This window comes from Esox lucius, chromosome 5, assembly GCF_011004845.1.
Source record: "Esox lucius isolate fEsoLuc1 chromosome 5, fEsoLuc1.pri, whole genome shotgun sequence".
In the NCBI taxonomy this organism is placed as follows: domain Eukaryota; kingdom Metazoa; phylum Chordata; class Actinopteri; order Esociformes; family Esocidae; genus Esox; species Esox lucius.
The window spans coordinates 33,678,727-33,697,727 of NC_047573.1; the positions used below are offsets into that span (position 1 = coordinate 33,678,727).

Genomic DNA, 19,001 nt, shown 5'->3' on the forward strand with positions numbered 1-19,001 from the left:
ACACAGTTGTGACAAAAGCACTCAAAAAATAAGTCATACAAAAAGTTTTATTTCCACAAATAATTAAGAATAAAAATCAAAAATAACTCCTAGAGAAGGACTGGTCAGAAAGAGAACATGTTTCCAAAAATAGTTTGGTATGAAGTTTACATTCCTTTGCAATTCATCCTTTAAAATCATCCATACAATTAAGCTATTGGCATCCTGTTCCTTCACTGTGAGTCCAATTTGTTACCTGAAACATACACACGTATGCATATACCAGTTCAACCAGAGTAAAACTATTCCAAACCATTAAGGGTCAGGTCAACCTTTAGGAAGAAAAAAAGTTGTAAAAAAAACAAAACAAATAACCATCCAAATTAAAAGCAAAATTTGCAATTGTATAAAGCCCTACATCCACCAGTATTTTAGTCTGACAACAACCTGGTAGAGGATTTGAAATACTACACCCATATGCTGGTCTTCTTTCAAAATCACCTCAGTAGCAGGAGTATTCACATTACATAGAAAAGGCTATAGCATACAAATGGATTTGTGAAGTGAGACAATACTAATTGCGGCAGCTACCTCAGCAGAAAAAGTGTGTTGCCGCGAGAAGGAATGAAAGTCAGAGACAAAGGTGAGGTCTGTATCAAAGAGAAGGGGCACAGAAAACAAATGCAATGGAAACGGATTTAAGAAACAGAAGATGAACGGCCCCCAAAAAAGGATGCTGATAAGGAGTTGAAACACAGAGGAGATAAACAAAGAGTGTTAAGACGTGGGAAGGAAGGGAAGACGACAACTAGAAATAAGCAACTACAGGTTGCCATCACCTATAGTACACTTTTGCTTTTCTTCCAAAAGTGGAAGTCACAGGAAGTAGTGAGGTCACAGGAAGTAGTCAGCCACAGGCTTCTTGGAGGGGATGCCTCTGGTTTCCTGTGGGGCTGCTTCAAATATGATGTAGTCCTTCTGGAGGTGCTCGTCCAACTCCAAAATGGCTGCCACATTACCACACCTGAGAAGGAACAGACAGACTTGAGTAACTACATTACAGCAGTCCTGAACGTGAAGATGGCATTTGCTAGCAGAATAAAGTCAAGAGTGCTAGCAGATCCCACAGGTAACCAAACAAAGTGTAAAAGTGTATCTTACTCTGGAAAAGTAGATACAAATCCTCTGCCAACATCCTAAAGTTAAACTCTATAGGCTGACATTCTAGAGAGCACAGCCATTTAACTTTAAATGCTATCAAAACCATGCACTTTTTTTTTACAAGTGAATCCAGCTTGACTGCAGGTCAGTTAGGTACACTACTACAAAGTGCTGTTCTATAAAGGTGTTATAAATGGTGTTATAAATGGTGTTACCTGTAGCAGTAATTAGGCGCTGACCACACAGTGAGCACGGTCTCATTGAAGTGCCACTTGTATCCCTCCATGACAAGCTGGTGGGCCCTGCAGATCATGTCGATGTCATTAGCTGCATTGAACTGGGCCACCACGTCGCTGCCAAAGAGGTATCCCGCCCCCCTTGGGCTCACACCCCAACCTGTGGTGTCTGGAATAAAAAAAGATGGTATTGGAAGAAAAAGCTTTAATATACAGGCCATATCCTTCATTACCACTGTTTGAAACAATCATTACACAAAGAATGTAATTATCTAATTTTAAATAGACTCGGATTTAGCCCACATGCATTTATTAATAATTTGAAATCTTAATATGTTCACCCGGCACAGCCAGAAGAGGACTGGTCACCCCTCTGAGCCTGGTTCCTCTCTAGGTTTCTTCCTAAATTTCAGCATTCTTAGTGAGTTTTTCCTAGCCACTGAAATTCAACACTACTGTTGTTTGCTCCTTGGGGTTTAAGGCCAGGTGTTTTGTAAAAGCCTTTTGTGACAACTGCTGATGTAAAAAGGGCTTTATAAATACATTTGATTGATTGAATCAGTTAGGTCAAAACCTAACAGCCATAACAGCATTACTGCTCTCTAACACCATCAATAGAGACCAACACCAACAAACAGACTGTGGTTGTACAGAGGAAGTTGGGTTTCTGTCAACTTCTTTGTTTGTGCAACTTCATATCTGCAGCAGGCAAGTGAGATTGATATGATCACTTTTTTGCGAAGGTTTTGTATGCACACACCTTCGGGGTCTGACCACAGCAAGTCACACATGGGCCCGTCGTGGGGCACCTCCTGCTTCCGGTCAATGGTTCGGATCTGGTCCAGTGTTTGGATGGAGGGCGAGAGGCCACCATGCACACAGAATATCTGCAGAGAAACAGAGATTGCATACCACAACAGCATAATGCTCTTAAGCACTTATCACAAAGATTGATAGAGGTCCAATTTATGCATCCATACCATTATGGCACCAATTTTATGATGACGTTGTACGTCCCAATTGGTCTCTATACAGGCATACTAGCCTACAATATATCAAACAGTAGTACCTCATCACCCATGAAGTACATAATCGCAGTACACAATTTGAGATTCTGCCTTAGTGACTTCATCTTAAGCTAGCTAGAACAACCAAACCACCCAATAATAGCACACAGCTGAATATCCTTCTAAGTCAAAAATGATATGTATAAGAGAGTGGCACACCTTGCCGTCGATTATAGCAGAGAGGGAGAGGTAGTCGAAGATCTCAGTGCAGTACCGCCACACAGTGACCGAGCCGTACTTTCTCAGACACTCGTCATAGAAGCCGTACACCTGCGTGATCTGCCGCGACTCGTGGTTTCCACGAATTAGTGTGATACGGTCAGGGTAGCGGACCTGGGCAGGGGAAGACAAGTGCATTGTTCTTTTAAACATCCTTGACACTTTACAGCCCTACACACTCAGTTCAGTTTTTAATAGAATAAATATGATCCAATGATCCAACTAAAGATAAGACCCTAATAGTTCAAGTCAAGGCAATACACACATTTTGAATTGGTGAAATATACTTTCCGGAACATTACAAGACATATTTTGGCCCACAAACCCTACAAACAGACATTTTAGGTCAGGTCCAACATAAATCCATGCAATCACTTTTTCTTTGAGTAAGCGGTCTATGTCCCCAACACACATTGATGGAGCTGAAGTGAAGAGTGTCAGACTTCAAGTTTCTAGGTGTGTTCATCAAAGATGACCTATCTTGGTCCAGACAAGCGAACTCGGCAGTGAGAACTGCCCAAAAGCAATTATACCTCCTGAGAAGACTCAAGAACTTTGGCATGAAGTTCTGCAAAAACTTTCACCAACTTCTACAGGTGCACCATTGAGAGCATCCTCTCAGGCTGCATTACTGCCTGGTACAGCAGCTGCTCTGCTGTGGATCGTAAGTCCCCCAAGAGGGTGATAGTAATTCTGCTTATAAGTATGTGGATATAAAAAACTGATTACATATCCAGCTCAAAATAGGAGGTAAACAAAAGCCCACCACCCAGCCCACCTCTTTAAGAACTACAATCAATATTTGAGGATAAAAAAAAGAAAAACGGTTTGCAATCAAAAATGTCTACTCCAGAAACTGAAAGAAAGCAAACCGAAACATACTAATAATGACCTACCTGAATTTATCCACAAGAAACTTTGGTTTTGACACACTGGTGCGATCACCTGACTACACTGCAAAAAGCAATAATTAACTGAGCTGAATAGGGGTACATTTAAAGTAGATAAAATGGGAAAAGTGTGCAAACGAAGAAGAATGCTATCTAGGGGCTATTTCTATGCGCAAACAAGATTCCGCAAAATATTGCTTGTTTTGTAGCCATCCTTCGTTGGTATTTTGGTCTGGTATTTTTCAAATTATGTTGTTGCAGTGTAAGCGTTTGTGGGAGGCTTTAGATTCACAGATCACATGACTGTTTCCTTGAGCAGAACACTTTCTAGCTAATGTACTCGGTAGTTCTCATTTATTGACGTTAGATTTTTAAAGGCTGTGCGCACTGCAGCGATGGTAGCCCTTGCGACCAATTGGCTCTCGTTTTACCTCCAATCACTAACTCACCTAATGCTGTGTTTTGATGACTACCCACAGCTAGCGTCTAACGCATAGCGTTCATCTTGTTGAACCGCTAAACACTAGACGCCAGCTTGGAGCCAATCAGAAAATAGAAGAAATTGCTAAAAAAAAAAAACTAAGCATGATGAGAAGAGAGCATTTCCTGTGCAAAACTGATCATCTACACTGAAGTCCCGGCTGGGAAGGGGTCAGTCCGAATGTGACAATCGCTAATCAGGGCAACATGCGAATTGCTCTCGCATCTGAACGCAAACCAAGCGCCTATATGTGCCAGAGCCAAAAATTGACTCTGATTAGCCTTAGCTAGCTGGCCAGGGTTTCGTATCCTGCTTTGTTTTTAAAGAGGTTTTAACATGTAGTAATGTCCCATTTTGTATGAGGTTACCATTACATTCACCGCAGTATTTCAAAGCAACGTTTAGGCCAAATCACTACGCCCCAGGAACGACAAAGCACAGTATACACTATAGACTATTCTATGGTGACCCATTGTGTACAAATATGTTACATGAAAAATCCAATGACCAACAATCATAACTTATTAACTGTCCAATCATCATCAACTAATGAGATAATGCATCTTACCTTGAGTGCAAGTAGCAGCAGGAATGTCTCAACACTGTAAAATCCACGGTCCACAAAATCACCCATGAAGAGGTAGTTTGTCTCTGGAACATCACCGCCAACCTGATATGCATCAGCAACACATTAGTCAAGAGAATGAAGGCAAAGAGAGCAAAAAACTTTAAATATTAGATAATGGGGCATAACTTTGGGCTAAGGATCACCAATCCACAAATGAGATATCTTAACATGCCCTCATCTAATCAAACTTACTCTGAATAATTCCTTTAAGTCATAAAACTGCCCGTGGATATCGCCACACACCTAAAATGGCATAGAACACAGAACATCAATATGCAAGATATGGTACAGACATTTTATGTACAGACATAATATATAACTCGTTTTTACTTACTGTAACAGGGGAATCGACTCTCTGTACATTGCTTTCCTCCACCAGAATCTCCCTGGAAATAAATTAGAAAGGGACATTCATTTCCGACCTCCTCTTCCTTAGTTCAAACATAGTTATAAAAAGGCTAACCAAGTTGCGAGCTTAATGAGTTTATGTGGTGAGGATTATTCAGTAGACTAACAAATTCTAATCACCGAAGCGACAAGGTGAAAAGTTATTAACGGTCTCTGACAGTTAACAGTAATTTCTCCCAGAGCATTGCTGTAAACAAGTGTTCTCAGCATACTTATCTTAACGAACAGTAAAGAAACCCCCACTAAATTTATAAGATTTATAACAATAATGGAAAATATCATGCAACGTTGTCATTAGGAATCAGCATGAACAGTAAGCAGTCGTAATTTTAGTGTTACCTTGCTTTTGCACACAGGGCTTTGACTTCATTCTCCTTAATGAGCTCACATCTCCTCAGTTGATCAATCTGCCTGTCCAGATCGCTGATGTCACCCATAGTGAACGGGAGAGACTGACCCCTGCTCACTAAAGTCACTGTCTGTAGTCCCCCCCTCCCCCAATATAAGAGGTCGTAGCTGGAGTTGGGCTTTTCTCACAACCACCCAAACACAGGCAGTAGGGCAGAGAGGAAAGGGGTGCCAGGCGAGGGTAAACTAGATCTGGGTGGCTGCTCTCCTGGAATGGTGCTGAAGGAAAGTAGGAACGAAATGTTAGCGAGCCATTCATCTTCCCATGCCCATGGTTACATACACAGGCCTTCAAACGAATGTGACCAGACAACGAATAAGCCAAAACAGGCTATTTATTCAGGCCCTCCTCTCAATAGCAAGAAATGTTAACGTTACTGTTCAAAAGTGTGTACGACCGAAATAATAGGAGGTTCTTCAAATGTAAAAACCTCAATTGATAAATTTAGCCAGATCGGAACACCAAAAAATACAACGAATATCACGTACGCTAACCACTCAGCTAAGCTAACTTCTGGGCCAATGTACAAGTAAACAAACACATTTGTTGTTTACTTCCGCGTCGATAATAATCATCATAGTTAGCACTTTTTCTGTTCAGCTATGTTGCAAATTAAGTTCGAATGAGTGTGTTTCCTCGTCATATTAGGAAGTACTTGCTAGTTAGCTACCGCTAGTCACCGATAATACAACTAATACAGGCTATGTAGCTACACTCGATGACGCCAAATCTTTAATATACAACTAATATCTTATGGAAAAATCTAACACAACGGCCCTCAATTGTTATCCGTTTGTCGAGCTAGTACTAGTAGTACTGTAATATTCTTCATAATCACATATAGCAGCCATCTAATGTTAGTAAACGCGCTTAGAATACAGAACCACAGATATTTATATACTGGTTGATAACTAGTGCAGATTGCTAACGAACGATGTATGTAGCATAGCAAATGAAATAGCTAACTAGCTATATTAGTAGTTAACCAAGTTAGATCGTGAGTTAAAAAAGTTATCTAGACTAGACAGTTTTGAGCTAAATAACGACAGCCATACATACATCTGCGAACTGTTATTTAAGGAAATAAAGCTAGCCAACTGGTTTGCTATAAAGGAACCAAATTTACCCCAGAAATATAAAATCCGTAATTACGTAAACGTCTTCAAGCGCAAGCTGCCTACAGTCGTACTCAACTGTGATGACAGTCGTTTCTCCACTGTAGTGACGGGTAGCGACTCTGCTGGGGCACTATCGCGCACCAATAATTAGGAAGCGTTTGCAATTCATTACATCATGGAAAACTTACCTGATGATGTTGCGAAATAAAAGAAACGTTATATTGTGTGTTTGTTTTTTGTTTTTAAACAAATGATCACCCGCTCATCTGGTAAAGAAATAGGCGAATGTCACAAAAAAGCTTTAATAGATTTAAGGCCCTGAGAAGTATTTTCTTACCACATCACTTTGCAAAACAAAAACAAATAAACATATACAACAAAAGTATATTATTTATTAAAACAAATCTTACAAAGATATTCATACTGAAGATAGCAACATTTAATATGATGTGCATTGTTATATTTTTTAAGTAAAACTCTTCATTGGCTCTTAGATAACCAAGGACTACAAAGTATTCTTGGGTCAATCGTCTACTTTCTCTTTTGTAGTCTTCTTCAGCTTGTTTTTCAGCTCGTTCATCATTAGGGGATTTCCAAATCTGAGATATACATTGGTGTAAATGTTAATAATAAAAATGTGACTGGAATATAAGTAACATCAAAAACAAGCTAAAAAACAAATATAAAGTGCTTTTAAAAATTATTTGCGCCCCTTCACTTTTTCCTAATTTTGCTCTGTTACAACTATATTCTAAAACAGATTACATGTTTATTTTCCTAATTAATCTACCCAAATACCCCAAAAATAACAAAGCTATTTTTATTTTCAAATGTTAACCAAATATAAAAAAGGAAAATTCACATTTACATAAGTATTCTTGACCTTTTGCTTTGACACTCAATACTGAGCTCAGGTGCATCCTGTTATCACTGATCATCCACAGGTGGAATGCAACTTAATTTCAGTCTACCTGTGGTAAATTCCATTGATTGGGCAGGATTTTCGAAAGGCACGCAGTTGACAATTCATGTCAACGCAAAAGTCAAGCCATGAGGTCAAAGAAATTGACTGTAGAGCTCAGAGACATGTCATTGCGGAAAGGAAAGGGTACCAAAATTCTTCTGCAGAATTTAAGGTCACCAATAACACAGTGGCCTCCATCAATCTATAATGGAAGAAGTTTGGAACAACTACCATCCTAACCAAACTGAGCAATCAGGGCAAAAGGCCTTTGTCAGGGAACTGATAAAGAACCCGATTGTCACTCTGACAGAGCTCCAGAGTTCCTGTGTGGAGATGTGAGAACTTTCCAGAAGGGCAACTGTCTCTGCTGCACTCCACCAAAAAGCCCCTGATGATAGAGTGGCCAGATGGAAGCTGTTGCTCATTAAAAGGCATGACAGCTCTCTTGGAGTTTGTCAAAAGGAACCTAAAGGTCTATCAGGGCGTGAAATACAGAGACGATTCTCTGGTCTGATGGAACCAAGATGGAACTCTTTGGCCTGAATGCCAAGCATCATGTCTGTTGTAAACCAGGAACTGCTCACCACCTGGCAAATACCCATCACTACTGTGATGGTGGTGGTAGTATACTGATGTGGGGATGTTTTTCAGCGGCAGGGACTGCTGGACTAGTCAGGACTGAGGGAAAGACAAATGGAGCAAAGTACAGACAAATCCTTGATGAAAATCAGCTCCAGAGTACACAGGATCTCAGACTTTGGCAAAGGTTTACCTCCTGACAGAATAACAACCCTAAGCATACAGCCAAGATAACGCAGGAGTGGCTTTGGGACTGTTTGTGAATTTACTTAAGTGGCCCAGCCAAAGCCCAGAGTTGAACTTAATTGAACATCTGAAGAGACCTGAAAATAGCTGTGCAGCGAAGTTCCCCATTGAACCTGAAAGATCCTGAAGGGATCTGCAGAGAAGAATAGGAATAACTCTCCAAATGATTGCATCAAGCTTGTAGGATAATACCCAAGAAGACTCAGGGCTATAATTGCTGCCAAAGGTGCCTCAACAATTTATTGAGTAAACCAGTCTGAATATTAATGAAAATGTGATATTTCTGTTTTTATCACACTTTTCCAAATAATTTCTATAAACCTGTTTTTGCTTGGCTATTATGGGGTATTGTTGGTAGATTAATGAGGGCAATAAAAACATTGCAATCCATTTTACATTAAGGCTGTAAGGTAAGGATGTGGTAAAAGTCAAGGGGTCCAAACACTCTGTAACTACTGTATATAATATTGTTCCAGATATCATACCCAGGCTGTCTGGGAGGTGTCCATTTGGTTTTGCGCTCATCTTGATTGTTTTGCGTCTCTTCTTTCCTGGAAGATTCATCCCTTACTTGCTCTATTTCAGATTTCTGTGGAATATATAACATTGCCAAATCAAACGAGGACATTAAAATGACACAATCCTTTTTGAAGTCTTTGTTAAAGTACAATAATCTGATTGTTGGTACAGTACCTGGGGGATGTTTTGTTCACTTCTCACTTCCTTTTCTGTCTTTCTTAAGACAGGGAACCCTGCACCAAGTCCTGAATGAAATTATCATATTAGGTAGTCATATTAGTCTTAACATTTTGTTCTATTAAATAATAATATATATAAAGACAACCTCTAACCATAATATGTACATTCAGATAGTCAAAGTGCAATAGATTTGTGCAGAGATTTACTAGGCTGTTAATTAATAAACAGACTAAAAGACTGAAATACATGCAAATACATTTACCAAAATCTTGAACTTACCAGGCAGTTTGATTCCGATGCCTCCCATTGGAGTCCCTGTCGGACCTCTGACTGGCACTTGTACAACAGGTTTTGAAGGGGATGGGGTCAAAGACGGCATATTCAGAAGAGTACGGGGGTCCCTTGGGGGACGAGCTTGTGGATTTTTTAGGGCAATACGAGCCTTTTGAGCAGTGAAGTCCAAATCAGAGGCATCAAACTGAAATGGTACATGGTAAAAATATAATTGATTTACTGTGAAATCTTCAAATTTACAAAAAGTAATATGACATGCATTATTTTGATAACATAAAAAAGGGGAAAATCCAATAGAATATATAAATTTGATGGATGTTTTCTTTAGCTGATATGATTAGATATCGCCACTGTGGACATTGAACTGCATTTGATTTTTATAGAGAAAGTATCACTATTACCTGGAGCGTAAAGTTTTCGTAAATTTTTTCAGTTCCTGCTTTTGCATCATCCCCTCTGTTTTCCTCTGGAACTCCTGCATCTGTCTCCACCTTTTTTTCCAACCAGCCAACCTCAGATTTCTCAGGTACTCCAACCTCGACCTCTTGTAATAGGACCTGTGATCCCAAATCTGTTTGCTCCGGTAAGCCCTTCTGGGGCCCTGTCTCCACAACTTCCTCTGTTACCGAAGTCTCTTCCTCTGTTATCGAAGTTTCCCAGAATAATCCTACATGAATTTCCAACAATTTATTTGCCGTGTTTTCTTCAGTCTTCTCTACTAATTGATCTCCAGTCACTGTTGACTCATCTGAAACTTCAGCCTCTAGCTCTATCTTTTGTACAGCCTCTGTGTTTTTAACAAATTCTTTGACTGTCACATTTGATTTGTCTACAGTCTCCTCTGGTAATCCATATTCTTTCTCCACATCTGGTATTTCTTTGTAAACTTCGTTAAATCCAGCCTTGCTGTTCAGCGATTCTTCAAATAATTCATCCTCAATATATTTCACAAATTTCGTCCCATCTTTTTTCTCTGCTAATCCAGTGTCTACCGTCTCCTCTGACAATCCTTTTTCCACATCTGATATTTCTGTGTCTGGCTTCTGTAATCCAGCCTCACAGTCCAAAGATTTTTCAAATAATCCAGCCTCTGATATTTTAAGTGATCTGGCCTTAGTCCCCAGTGATTCATCTGATGAGTCCTGTTTGATCTTGTCTGATAATCTAGACCCTGCACCAGTTGACCCATGTGGTAATACAGCATCTGGTAATCTTTGTAATGTGATTTTGTCCTCTGGATATTTATACAGTAATCCAGGGTCTGTCTCTGGTTCATCTGATAATACTACCTTGACTATTTCCTTATTCAGTCCAAACTTGCTTGTTCTTCCCTCTGATGATTCAGACTTGACCTTGTCTGTCTCTGTAGATAAACCTGTTTCTGGCTTATCTAAATCTTCCATTAATCTTGCATTTGTTTTCACCTTCAATTCAGCCTCACTCTCCAGCGTTTCATCTGTTAAACTGTCGGGTAATCCTGACTTTTCCTCCGTTGTTTCCTCTGACACTACACTCTCTGTTCTGCCATTTAGTATGTCTTTCTCCATGTCATCCTGTGATCCATACATGGTCCCTTCTAAATTAGCATCCATCTCTTCTGAAAAGCTATCCTCTGTCTGAAATGTGACCGCTGATGAAACATAGCCTGTTTCATTTGTTTCTTTTGACAGGTCAATCATTGGACTAAATTCCTCTGGCAATAATGCCACAGTCTTCACCAATCCAACGTCCAGGTCCACCGAATCCTCAACCTCAGATTCCACTAATTCCTTAATGTCTGTCTCCATGAAAGGCTCTGCCTCAATCATCTGTCTTTTGACCTCTTTGTCCTTGTGCAATCCAGTCACATTCTCAGGTAATTCCTCCACTAATTCAGACTCTGCTGTTGTTTCCCACAATATTTCCGCCTCTGTGTCCACTGTTCCTGACTGTGTTCCCCCTAATGCCAATGTCTCAAACTTCACACTGAGTTTGTCTCTGTCTGTCTCTTTAGTGGTTCCATATTCTGTCTCAGCCCATGGCTCCTTTATATCCTCCATTACAATAGTTTTTACATTATATTTTCCTTCTGATAATTCAGCTGCTGTGTTCTCTGAACGTACAACTTGTCCACTAATTGTTTCCTCTAATAAGTCTAACCCTTTTTCCATCAAATCTGTTAAATCATCCTCGAGAATTCCCTGTAATTTAGTCCCAGTCTTGGATGATTTGTCTGATAATTCATTAACTGTCTCCAGTGAATCATTTGATAACAAATCCACTGGCTGTGTAAGAAACACAGATTCTTGACACATCAATTTATCCAATCGATTTGCCTCTGTCTTGACAGTTTTCTCTGATGGTACAGTATTGGTCATCAAACCTTGTATTTCGGCCTCATGTTCTTTCACTGATCCAGATTGTGTATTTCCAGACACAAATTCCATGAACAGCCCAGTGTATAGCTCTGGCCCTGTCCTCACAACAGATGGGTCCACCTCAACCCCCTTCTGGATCCTTTCGTCCACTTTTTCCTTCAATATTTCAAGATCCATCTCCATTGATTGCCGCATTGATCCAGCCTCATTGCTGTCTTCCATGGTCTTCAACTCTGTTTTCACTTCTGGCATTTCTACCTGTGTCTCCTTCACATATTGAAATATTGTTCCTACTGTCTTTGACTCCATCCATCCCTCACTAAACTGTGATTTGACAACCTCTGTATCTCTGGATAATCCAGTCTTCATCCTCAGTGTTTCATCTGAAAAAGAAGCATCTGTCTCTGCAGCTTCCTCTAACAGTCCTATTTCAATGTCCATTTGTTCATGTGATTCGGCTTCATTCTTCACAAGGTCCTCTAGTATTTTATTCTCGGTTTCATTTAGCACTTGAGATACTGTTCTTTCGGTTTCTCCCATGGATTTTGCTGCTTTTTTGACTGTATAATCCTCCATTACAGTATCAGATACATTCTCAACTTCCTCAACTTCAAATAATTCTTTGACCATTTCTGGTTCTTCTTTCCCTTCCATAAGTTCACTCACTGGTGAACTGTCTGATTTTAAACAAGCTCCAGTGTTCTTAACATTCTCTTTGTTATCACTCTCAATGTGTTCTTGTAAATGTGTGGTGTTGACTTGTTCGTCGTCATCGACTTCAAGGATCTCCGGGACCATATCCTCTTTGAGCTCTTTACCATTGTTGTATTTAGGAATTTCCTCTCTGATTTCTTCACACGCAACATGTTTTGTTTCCTGAGCCACGACAGACTCCTCACATAGCCCAAGGGAAATTGAGATTTCCCCACCTCTGATTTCTCCTGTATTGTTCATTCTGACAACTTCATCCATGGAAATAAGGGTTCTCCCAACTTCATTACAGGTGCCTTTCTCTTCTTTCGAAATATTCATTTCCTCTAGTTTATTTTTCTCCACATCAAAATGTTTCTCTTGATCACAGAAAGTGTTTGATCCTGTCACTATATCTTTAACCTCCTCTGTGTCTTTCTTCGTCCCAGTATCAACCACATTATCTTCTATTTCGCTACTTCTCCCATACTTAATCCTTTTATCCTCTGGTACATCTTCTTGTCTTTCTTCGAATAGTGTGCTCTCACTACTTTCAATATTGCACTCCACTCTCAGCTTGTCTCTAACAACAGTTATCTCATCATTTGGCACAGAGCCTTTCTTGTTGTCACAGGCCATTTGTAATTGTAACACTGGCTCTGGGGCAAAGATTTCCTGGCCTTTTCCCAATTTTCTCTCCTCATCTGAGAATCCTCCACAAAGCAGTTGTGGTTTTGGATCAGTTACTTGATCAAGATTTTCTGTAGCTTCTTCATGAAATCTCAAACTATTGTCACCGCATTCACCCTTATTTTCGAAGATATTAAAATCATTGGATGGTCCAAAATCACTGTCTTTTTCCTGGTCTCTGATTATAATCTCTTGAATTGCCTCTCTCTCTGTCATACTCCAAAGATTTTCTATGTCCCCGCCAATATTCACGTCACCATCGTCATGACTAATTTGGTATTTGGTTACGCACAGATCCTCTCTATTGACCTCATCTTCTGAGAATACAATTTCTTCTTTCCACCTCTCTTTCTCTGTATCCATGAAGGGTACTGTCGTTTCTTCCTCTCCATCTTTTTCACTGAATCTTCCCATGGTTTCATCCTCTGTGTTTTGGAGATCTTGTATAATTTCTCTGTCCTTACTTACATTTGCATCATTCTTATCCAAAGGTTTGGCAGGTTCAACACAGACTGATGTAAGGTTTGGGGACTCTCTACCAAAATGCAGTTCTTCATCTCTAATATCTTTCTTGTCTGGTTTGTTTCCGTCATCACCAAATTTTTTAGTAGATTCTACAGAGAATTCCTCTTCCTCAACTGTTCCAGCTGATATTTTATCTTCAGCGCTGTTATAACTCACAGTTTGTCCATTTCCTGGCCGAATCTTTGAGCTTTCTGATGACGGATCTTTGAATAAGATCTGGATGTCAGTGAATAACTCTAATTGGACCTCTTGTCCCTCATTCAATTCTTCATTAGTATCATTCTGTGTTGTGTTTTTATGTATTTGTTGATTAAATCCCCCCCCCTTCTGGGATGTTTCACAATCATTCCCTCTGCTGGGGGTTCCGGTGTATTGCACATTTTCTCTTCCGATCCCTGGATAAATTATGACATTGCACGGTTCCCAGGCAACAGCAGGTCGTAGTTCCCTCACCTCAGAGACACTTTCTGGACTAACCTCAGTTAACTTTATCAAATTTTTCTCATCACCTCCATTGTCGTCTGTTTCTCTTGCAGCAGTGGCTTCCTGTTCTGTTCTTATTTCATTATTCACTATGTTAGTGGGCTCTGGTCTAAAATACCTTCCCACAACTTCCGTAATGTAGGTCTGTTTGTGTTTGTGCGTGTATTTGTATGTGTGAGTGTGACGGAGAGAAATAAAGGGAGAGAAGAATGAGAAATGACAGAGAAAACAAAGGAGTTAGAGAATATTGCTGTGTTTTGCTATTTACTACATTATCATAAAATATTATGATGATATTACATCAATCCAAGTACATTGAAATATAATCAACGTTTTCCTAATTTTCTCTTTGACAAAATTATATGTTCAAATACATTTTCAATATGCATTATTAAGTAGGCCTAGCTGAAAATAGAAATATAGAGCTTGTAATCAAGTAGTTATTTTGAAAATTAGACATAATAAACCAATCACAAGGTTTGAAAATAATATCCTTCCTCAGTAAAACAAAAAATTGCAGAAGCTCACCCAAATTGTCCAGAAAGTCCTCCCAGTACGAGTGAAGGGACTTGGCACTGAGTCCATCTTTTACTGTTTCAGTAAAAAAATATATAAGATGATTAACTTAAGTTCACAACGGAGGTAGGCTACTCTTCTGTGCAGACAACGATAAATCAATCGTCAAATATAGTCCTAACCAACTTATCCTGATAAATCTTCTGACAAGATTTTCTAAACGCAAACAAATTTAAATGGACATTTCGTTAAAAGAGTGACACATATTTAGTTCCTGTCGCTGATATGTCCGGTGTGATCTACAGCAATATGAGGAAGAGGATGTTACTGAATGCGTGAATCGTCTCACCATTGCGCATCATTGTGGTAAGCACGACAGTATAGGGTAGGTAGTCAGTAGCAGCTAGGCCCAGTGAGCGGTTTGACATAATGTAGGCTTATCCTATATATATCAATATTTCAAAGCTATGACTTACTCGATTACTTATGTGTGTCTGAAATTGCGATTACCACATTGATTGTTTTAAATAATTACGCAGTTGGAACATAATTTCCCGGAATTACCAATATCTGACCATAAAAATACAGCCTCATTTATGTGTAGGAGTTATAATCTATAAAGGGGAAGTAAACGAAAGGCGTCGTTTTCTACTTCAGCAAGTCAAGAATCGAACCAATGATACACTTTTCACAAAAAACGTTATAAACATATAAACCGTTATAAAGTTAATAATTAAACCTTAAAACAGAGATCAGGGCAGATCTTTGTTAAATGTGCAACATGAAGGCATGTCAAATGCTCTGCCCTAATTTTCTTTGTGGTAAGGTTCACACATTTGGTCACTGTGCGAATACACAGAACACATCAGTATACAGGAAGATAAAGAACGTTTTGAAATCGGTCAATATTTTATTCGCAAAACGCTGTTTTAAAAATATGTATGAAAGTTTCAAAGGTTATGTGACACTTTTCAGAAAAACTAAAAATGTAAAGGAAAATGATAAATGTAATATTATTTTAATATTACAAATACAATACAGTTTTGATGACTTAGGATTCAGTGCGATATCCTGGGGAGAAACTGTAGCCACATACAAGGCGGTAAAGATAGTTTCTTATTTCACATATTCGAGTACTCCCAAGTAGGCCTACGGATAAAAGTGCTGTGGATCCACAGAGTGCGGACTACACTATAACTACATGCCAACGAACTGGAGGACTGACTACTCAGGGACTTAAGGATAAAAGTGCAGTCCTCAGAACGATGGATTTTTATGTTAGCTTATTATTTGAAATATATTTTTCAGTAGTGGAGATATTAATCGGAAAACACAAGAATATATTCTACATGATATTATCTAACTGCCTCAATTTTGCTTTTTCACAAAATAACAAGCATGGAGTTTTTGTTATTATATTATAAAGTTTCCTTTTGAAATAGTGTCTTCCAATTTTGAGACATTCATCCCAAATTGCATCAGTATATTCTACATGACATTACAGTGCCCTCCACAATTATTGGCACCCATAGTAAAGATTAGTGAAAATGGGTTATAAAAAATTCAGACTAATGGCACACTGAATTAGCCTAATGGCATACTGAAAACAATGAGAAACATCCAACCTTTAATTCAAGTATATTTATTTTAATTCAAGTGTTTATGAACTTGCAAGCAGTAATCCATGACTTCCTCTTTCACTGGGGCATAAATATGAAGTGACACCGAGGCCATATTCCCTTCTTCATACATCAACATGGGAAAGATAAGTGAACACACAAATCAAATGAAAGGAAAATTGTGTTGAGCTTCATAAATCAGGGAATGGCTATAAAAAAAGATCTACTCGCCTGAAAATCACCATATTTGCCGTTAGGGCAATACTATTAAATGTAAAAGCAACTGGAACTGTTACAAACATGCCTGGAAGAGGACCCAAGTTTATTTTCCCACACGCACAGTGAGGAGGATGGTAAGAGGCCAAAAAATCCTCAAAGATGACTGTTGGAGATTTACAGAGGATAGTAGCATTTTGGGGTAACTACCATTAGACACCACCTCCATGCCAACAAATTATTTGAATGACATGCCAGGAAAAAGCTGTTCCTCTCATTACTCCACAGACCTAAGTGCCTGGTGTAAGTGAAACGCTACTGGAACTTTGACTGGAGCTGAGTGCTATGGTTAGATTAAACAAACATTTAGCTTTTTGGCAACAAACACTCAGCTCCAGTCAAAGTGGGTTTGGCGTAAACAGAAGGATGGCTATACTAAAAATAAACGAATCCCCACTGTTAAGTATGGTGGAGGTTCCATTATGTTGTGGGGTTGTTTTTCCTCCAAAGGCCCTGGGAACCTTGTTAGGGTACATGGCATCATGAACTACATGAAATGTAGATAATGTAAATACATTAAAGTCATAATAAAAAATATGTAATATATACATTAATAAAATAATAAAGGAAGTAAAATAAAAAATATATAAAATCACAATGATAAAATATTCATAAAAGCCATTTCATAAAAATGTGTTTTTAGATAAAATTTTAAAGAATGCAATAAGTGTCAACAAAATGGAAAGTATTACCGACATTATTTATATAAACCACCCAAAAAGTGTTAGCCCATGTTGAGCATACATATCAGAAAAAGACAGCAAATACATTAAGCCAATGTAAGTGTAATTCATTAAGACTGATATGAAGGACTGGAATTGGTTCAATAAGAATTTTGAATGAACAGCTAAGCTATGAAATATGCTACAAACATCCCTCTCCAGCCTGAAGATAAAACTATCATGCCAGTTCTGTATAAAATGTAAATTAAATGTTGATTTTACAATTTTTTCCATCTTTAACTTCTCAGATATCCAATTCCATTCTTTAAGACTGGTGTTACTGCTACATCCGTTCATGAGAGTCATAGTTCACCATTGGTTTCTCCCTAGATCTGTCAATAGCCGGCCTGCTATAACACCCCCTCCCTCAATCAGGATATTGATCCAAGCCAACGCCTTATGGGAAACTTGACCTTTTGCTTTTTGCGGTGTCACAAAGTATTTTCTAATAGAAAAACTAGAGTATCAATCAAGAGTAGGACGTTACGATTTATGATGAATATCTCAAATGCTATTTCAAAAGAAAACTTTAAGATATTAGTAAAACATTTATGCTTGATAATTTGTAAAAAAAAAAATATCTAAATTGAGACTCTTGGATAATGTCATGTTGAATACTGATCCTGAATTTAAAAAAGCTATTTCAAAAGGAATCTTTTAAATATTAGATAAAAAGCCATACTTGTTATTTCGTGAACAAAGTTGAGGAAGTTAAATAATGGCATGTAGAATATATTGTTGTGATTCCTGATGAATATCTACACTTTAAAAAGTGTAGATATTCTACCAACAGTACCATAAAAAGCCATCGTTCTGAGCACTGCACTTTTACCCCGGTTCCCAAATTGTCCGGTTGCCGGCAGGTACATAGATCTTGTCCGGCGCTAGGTAGACGTAGCTGTTTTATCCAGACTTGGTTGCAGGCGAATGTGTGAATCTGAAACTATCTTTAACGAGGTGCTACACGGTATTAGAAATAAACATTCTGTGTACATAGCAAACAGGGTACATCATGGTTATCCAGGGGAGACCATTGCACAAATGATCACATTCCGGAGACACCACTCACAATTCCAGGTATAGGCCTCGTTTGTAGATCAAACCTCTTCTTTGGGCTTTGAAATGTGATGAGACGTCCAGGTAAAAAAAAAAAAAAAACAGCAAAAAAACAGGAGGGGGGTAGACTTATATTTTGCAAAGTACATTCTGTTGTTAATGTTGTTTATGGATGTGTGTATATTTGGTCGTTTTTTGAGTACTTTATGTTATATATGATATATATTCAGTGCCATCCAGAAATATTAATTAAGATGACCAAAAAGGTTTATGAAACCAGAAAAGCCTAGTTCAGGCAGCCCTGTGACAATTGTTATTGCTCTCCTTGGATTTGATCCTGGGTCTCCCACATAAAAGGTTATCTTTAAACACTACACCAGAGCCGCAGATTCATCATCTTTCTGCATTCCGTCTCGACACATTTTGTCATGTTTTAACATCACACAAAGTATTAATATTTTGCTAGAAACCATTAAGCAGTGTGTTAAATTGTTTAACGTTTCTTAAGTTTACCTCCACCACAAATAGCATCTATGAACTGTATGGCTTTTGCCACTGGCCATTTTAACAGCCTATTAGCTATTCATGAATGCCACTGATACAGTAACTATCAATATAGGTGATACATTTTTCGTCAAGTGAAAAGACAAGAGAATCTTGTAGCCAGCGAAATTTTTGTCTGTCCTCAA

At 38.6% G+C, this 19,001-nt stretch overlaps 2 protein-coding genes across 3 annotated transcripts; both read right to left on the reverse strand.

Annotated features, from left to right (window-relative positions):
* Positions 1 to 33: 33 nt before the first annotated feature.
* Positions 34 to 6,736, reverse strand: ppp4cb (protein phosphatase 4, catalytic subunit b). 2 transcript variants are annotated; one of them, XM_010894260.4, is made up of 9 exons: positions 6,631 to 6,736; positions 5,409 to 5,696; positions 4,996 to 5,047; positions 4,854 to 4,904; positions 4,602 to 4,703; positions 2,603 to 2,776; positions 2,137 to 2,263; positions 1,356 to 1,545; positions 34 to 1,003 (listed from the first exon to the last, which is right to left on the reverse strand). In XM_010894260.4, the coding sequence occupies exons 2-9, from the start codon at positions 5,504 to 5,506 to the stop codon at positions 874 to 876; spliced, it is 924 nt and encodes a 307-aa protein (XP_010892562.1). In that variant the 5' UTR covers positions 5,507 to 5,696; positions 6,631 to 6,736; the 3' UTR covers positions 34 to 873. The 2 variants fall into 2 exon arrangements, with proteins under 2 accessions (XP_010892562.1, XP_010892561.1); XM_010894259.4 differs by having other exon boundaries at positions 6,605 to 6,734.
* Positions 6,737 to 6,968: 232 nt separating this feature from the next.
* si:ch211-136m16.8 lies at positions 6,969 to 14,935 on the reverse strand. The gene is made up of 6 exons (XM_010894258.4): positions 14,652 to 14,935; positions 9,780 to 14,267; positions 9,364 to 9,562; positions 9,079 to 9,149; positions 8,871 to 8,974; positions 6,969 to 7,195 (listed from the first exon to the last, which is right to left on the reverse strand). Exons 1-6 carry the CDS (start codon positions 14,706 to 14,708, stop codon positions 7,120 to 7,122), a joined length of 4,995 nt encoding a protein of 1,664 aa, XP_010892560.2. The 5' UTR covers positions 14,709 to 14,935; the 3' UTR covers positions 6,969 to 7,119.
* Positions 14,936 to 19,001: the final 4,066 nt, after the last annotated feature.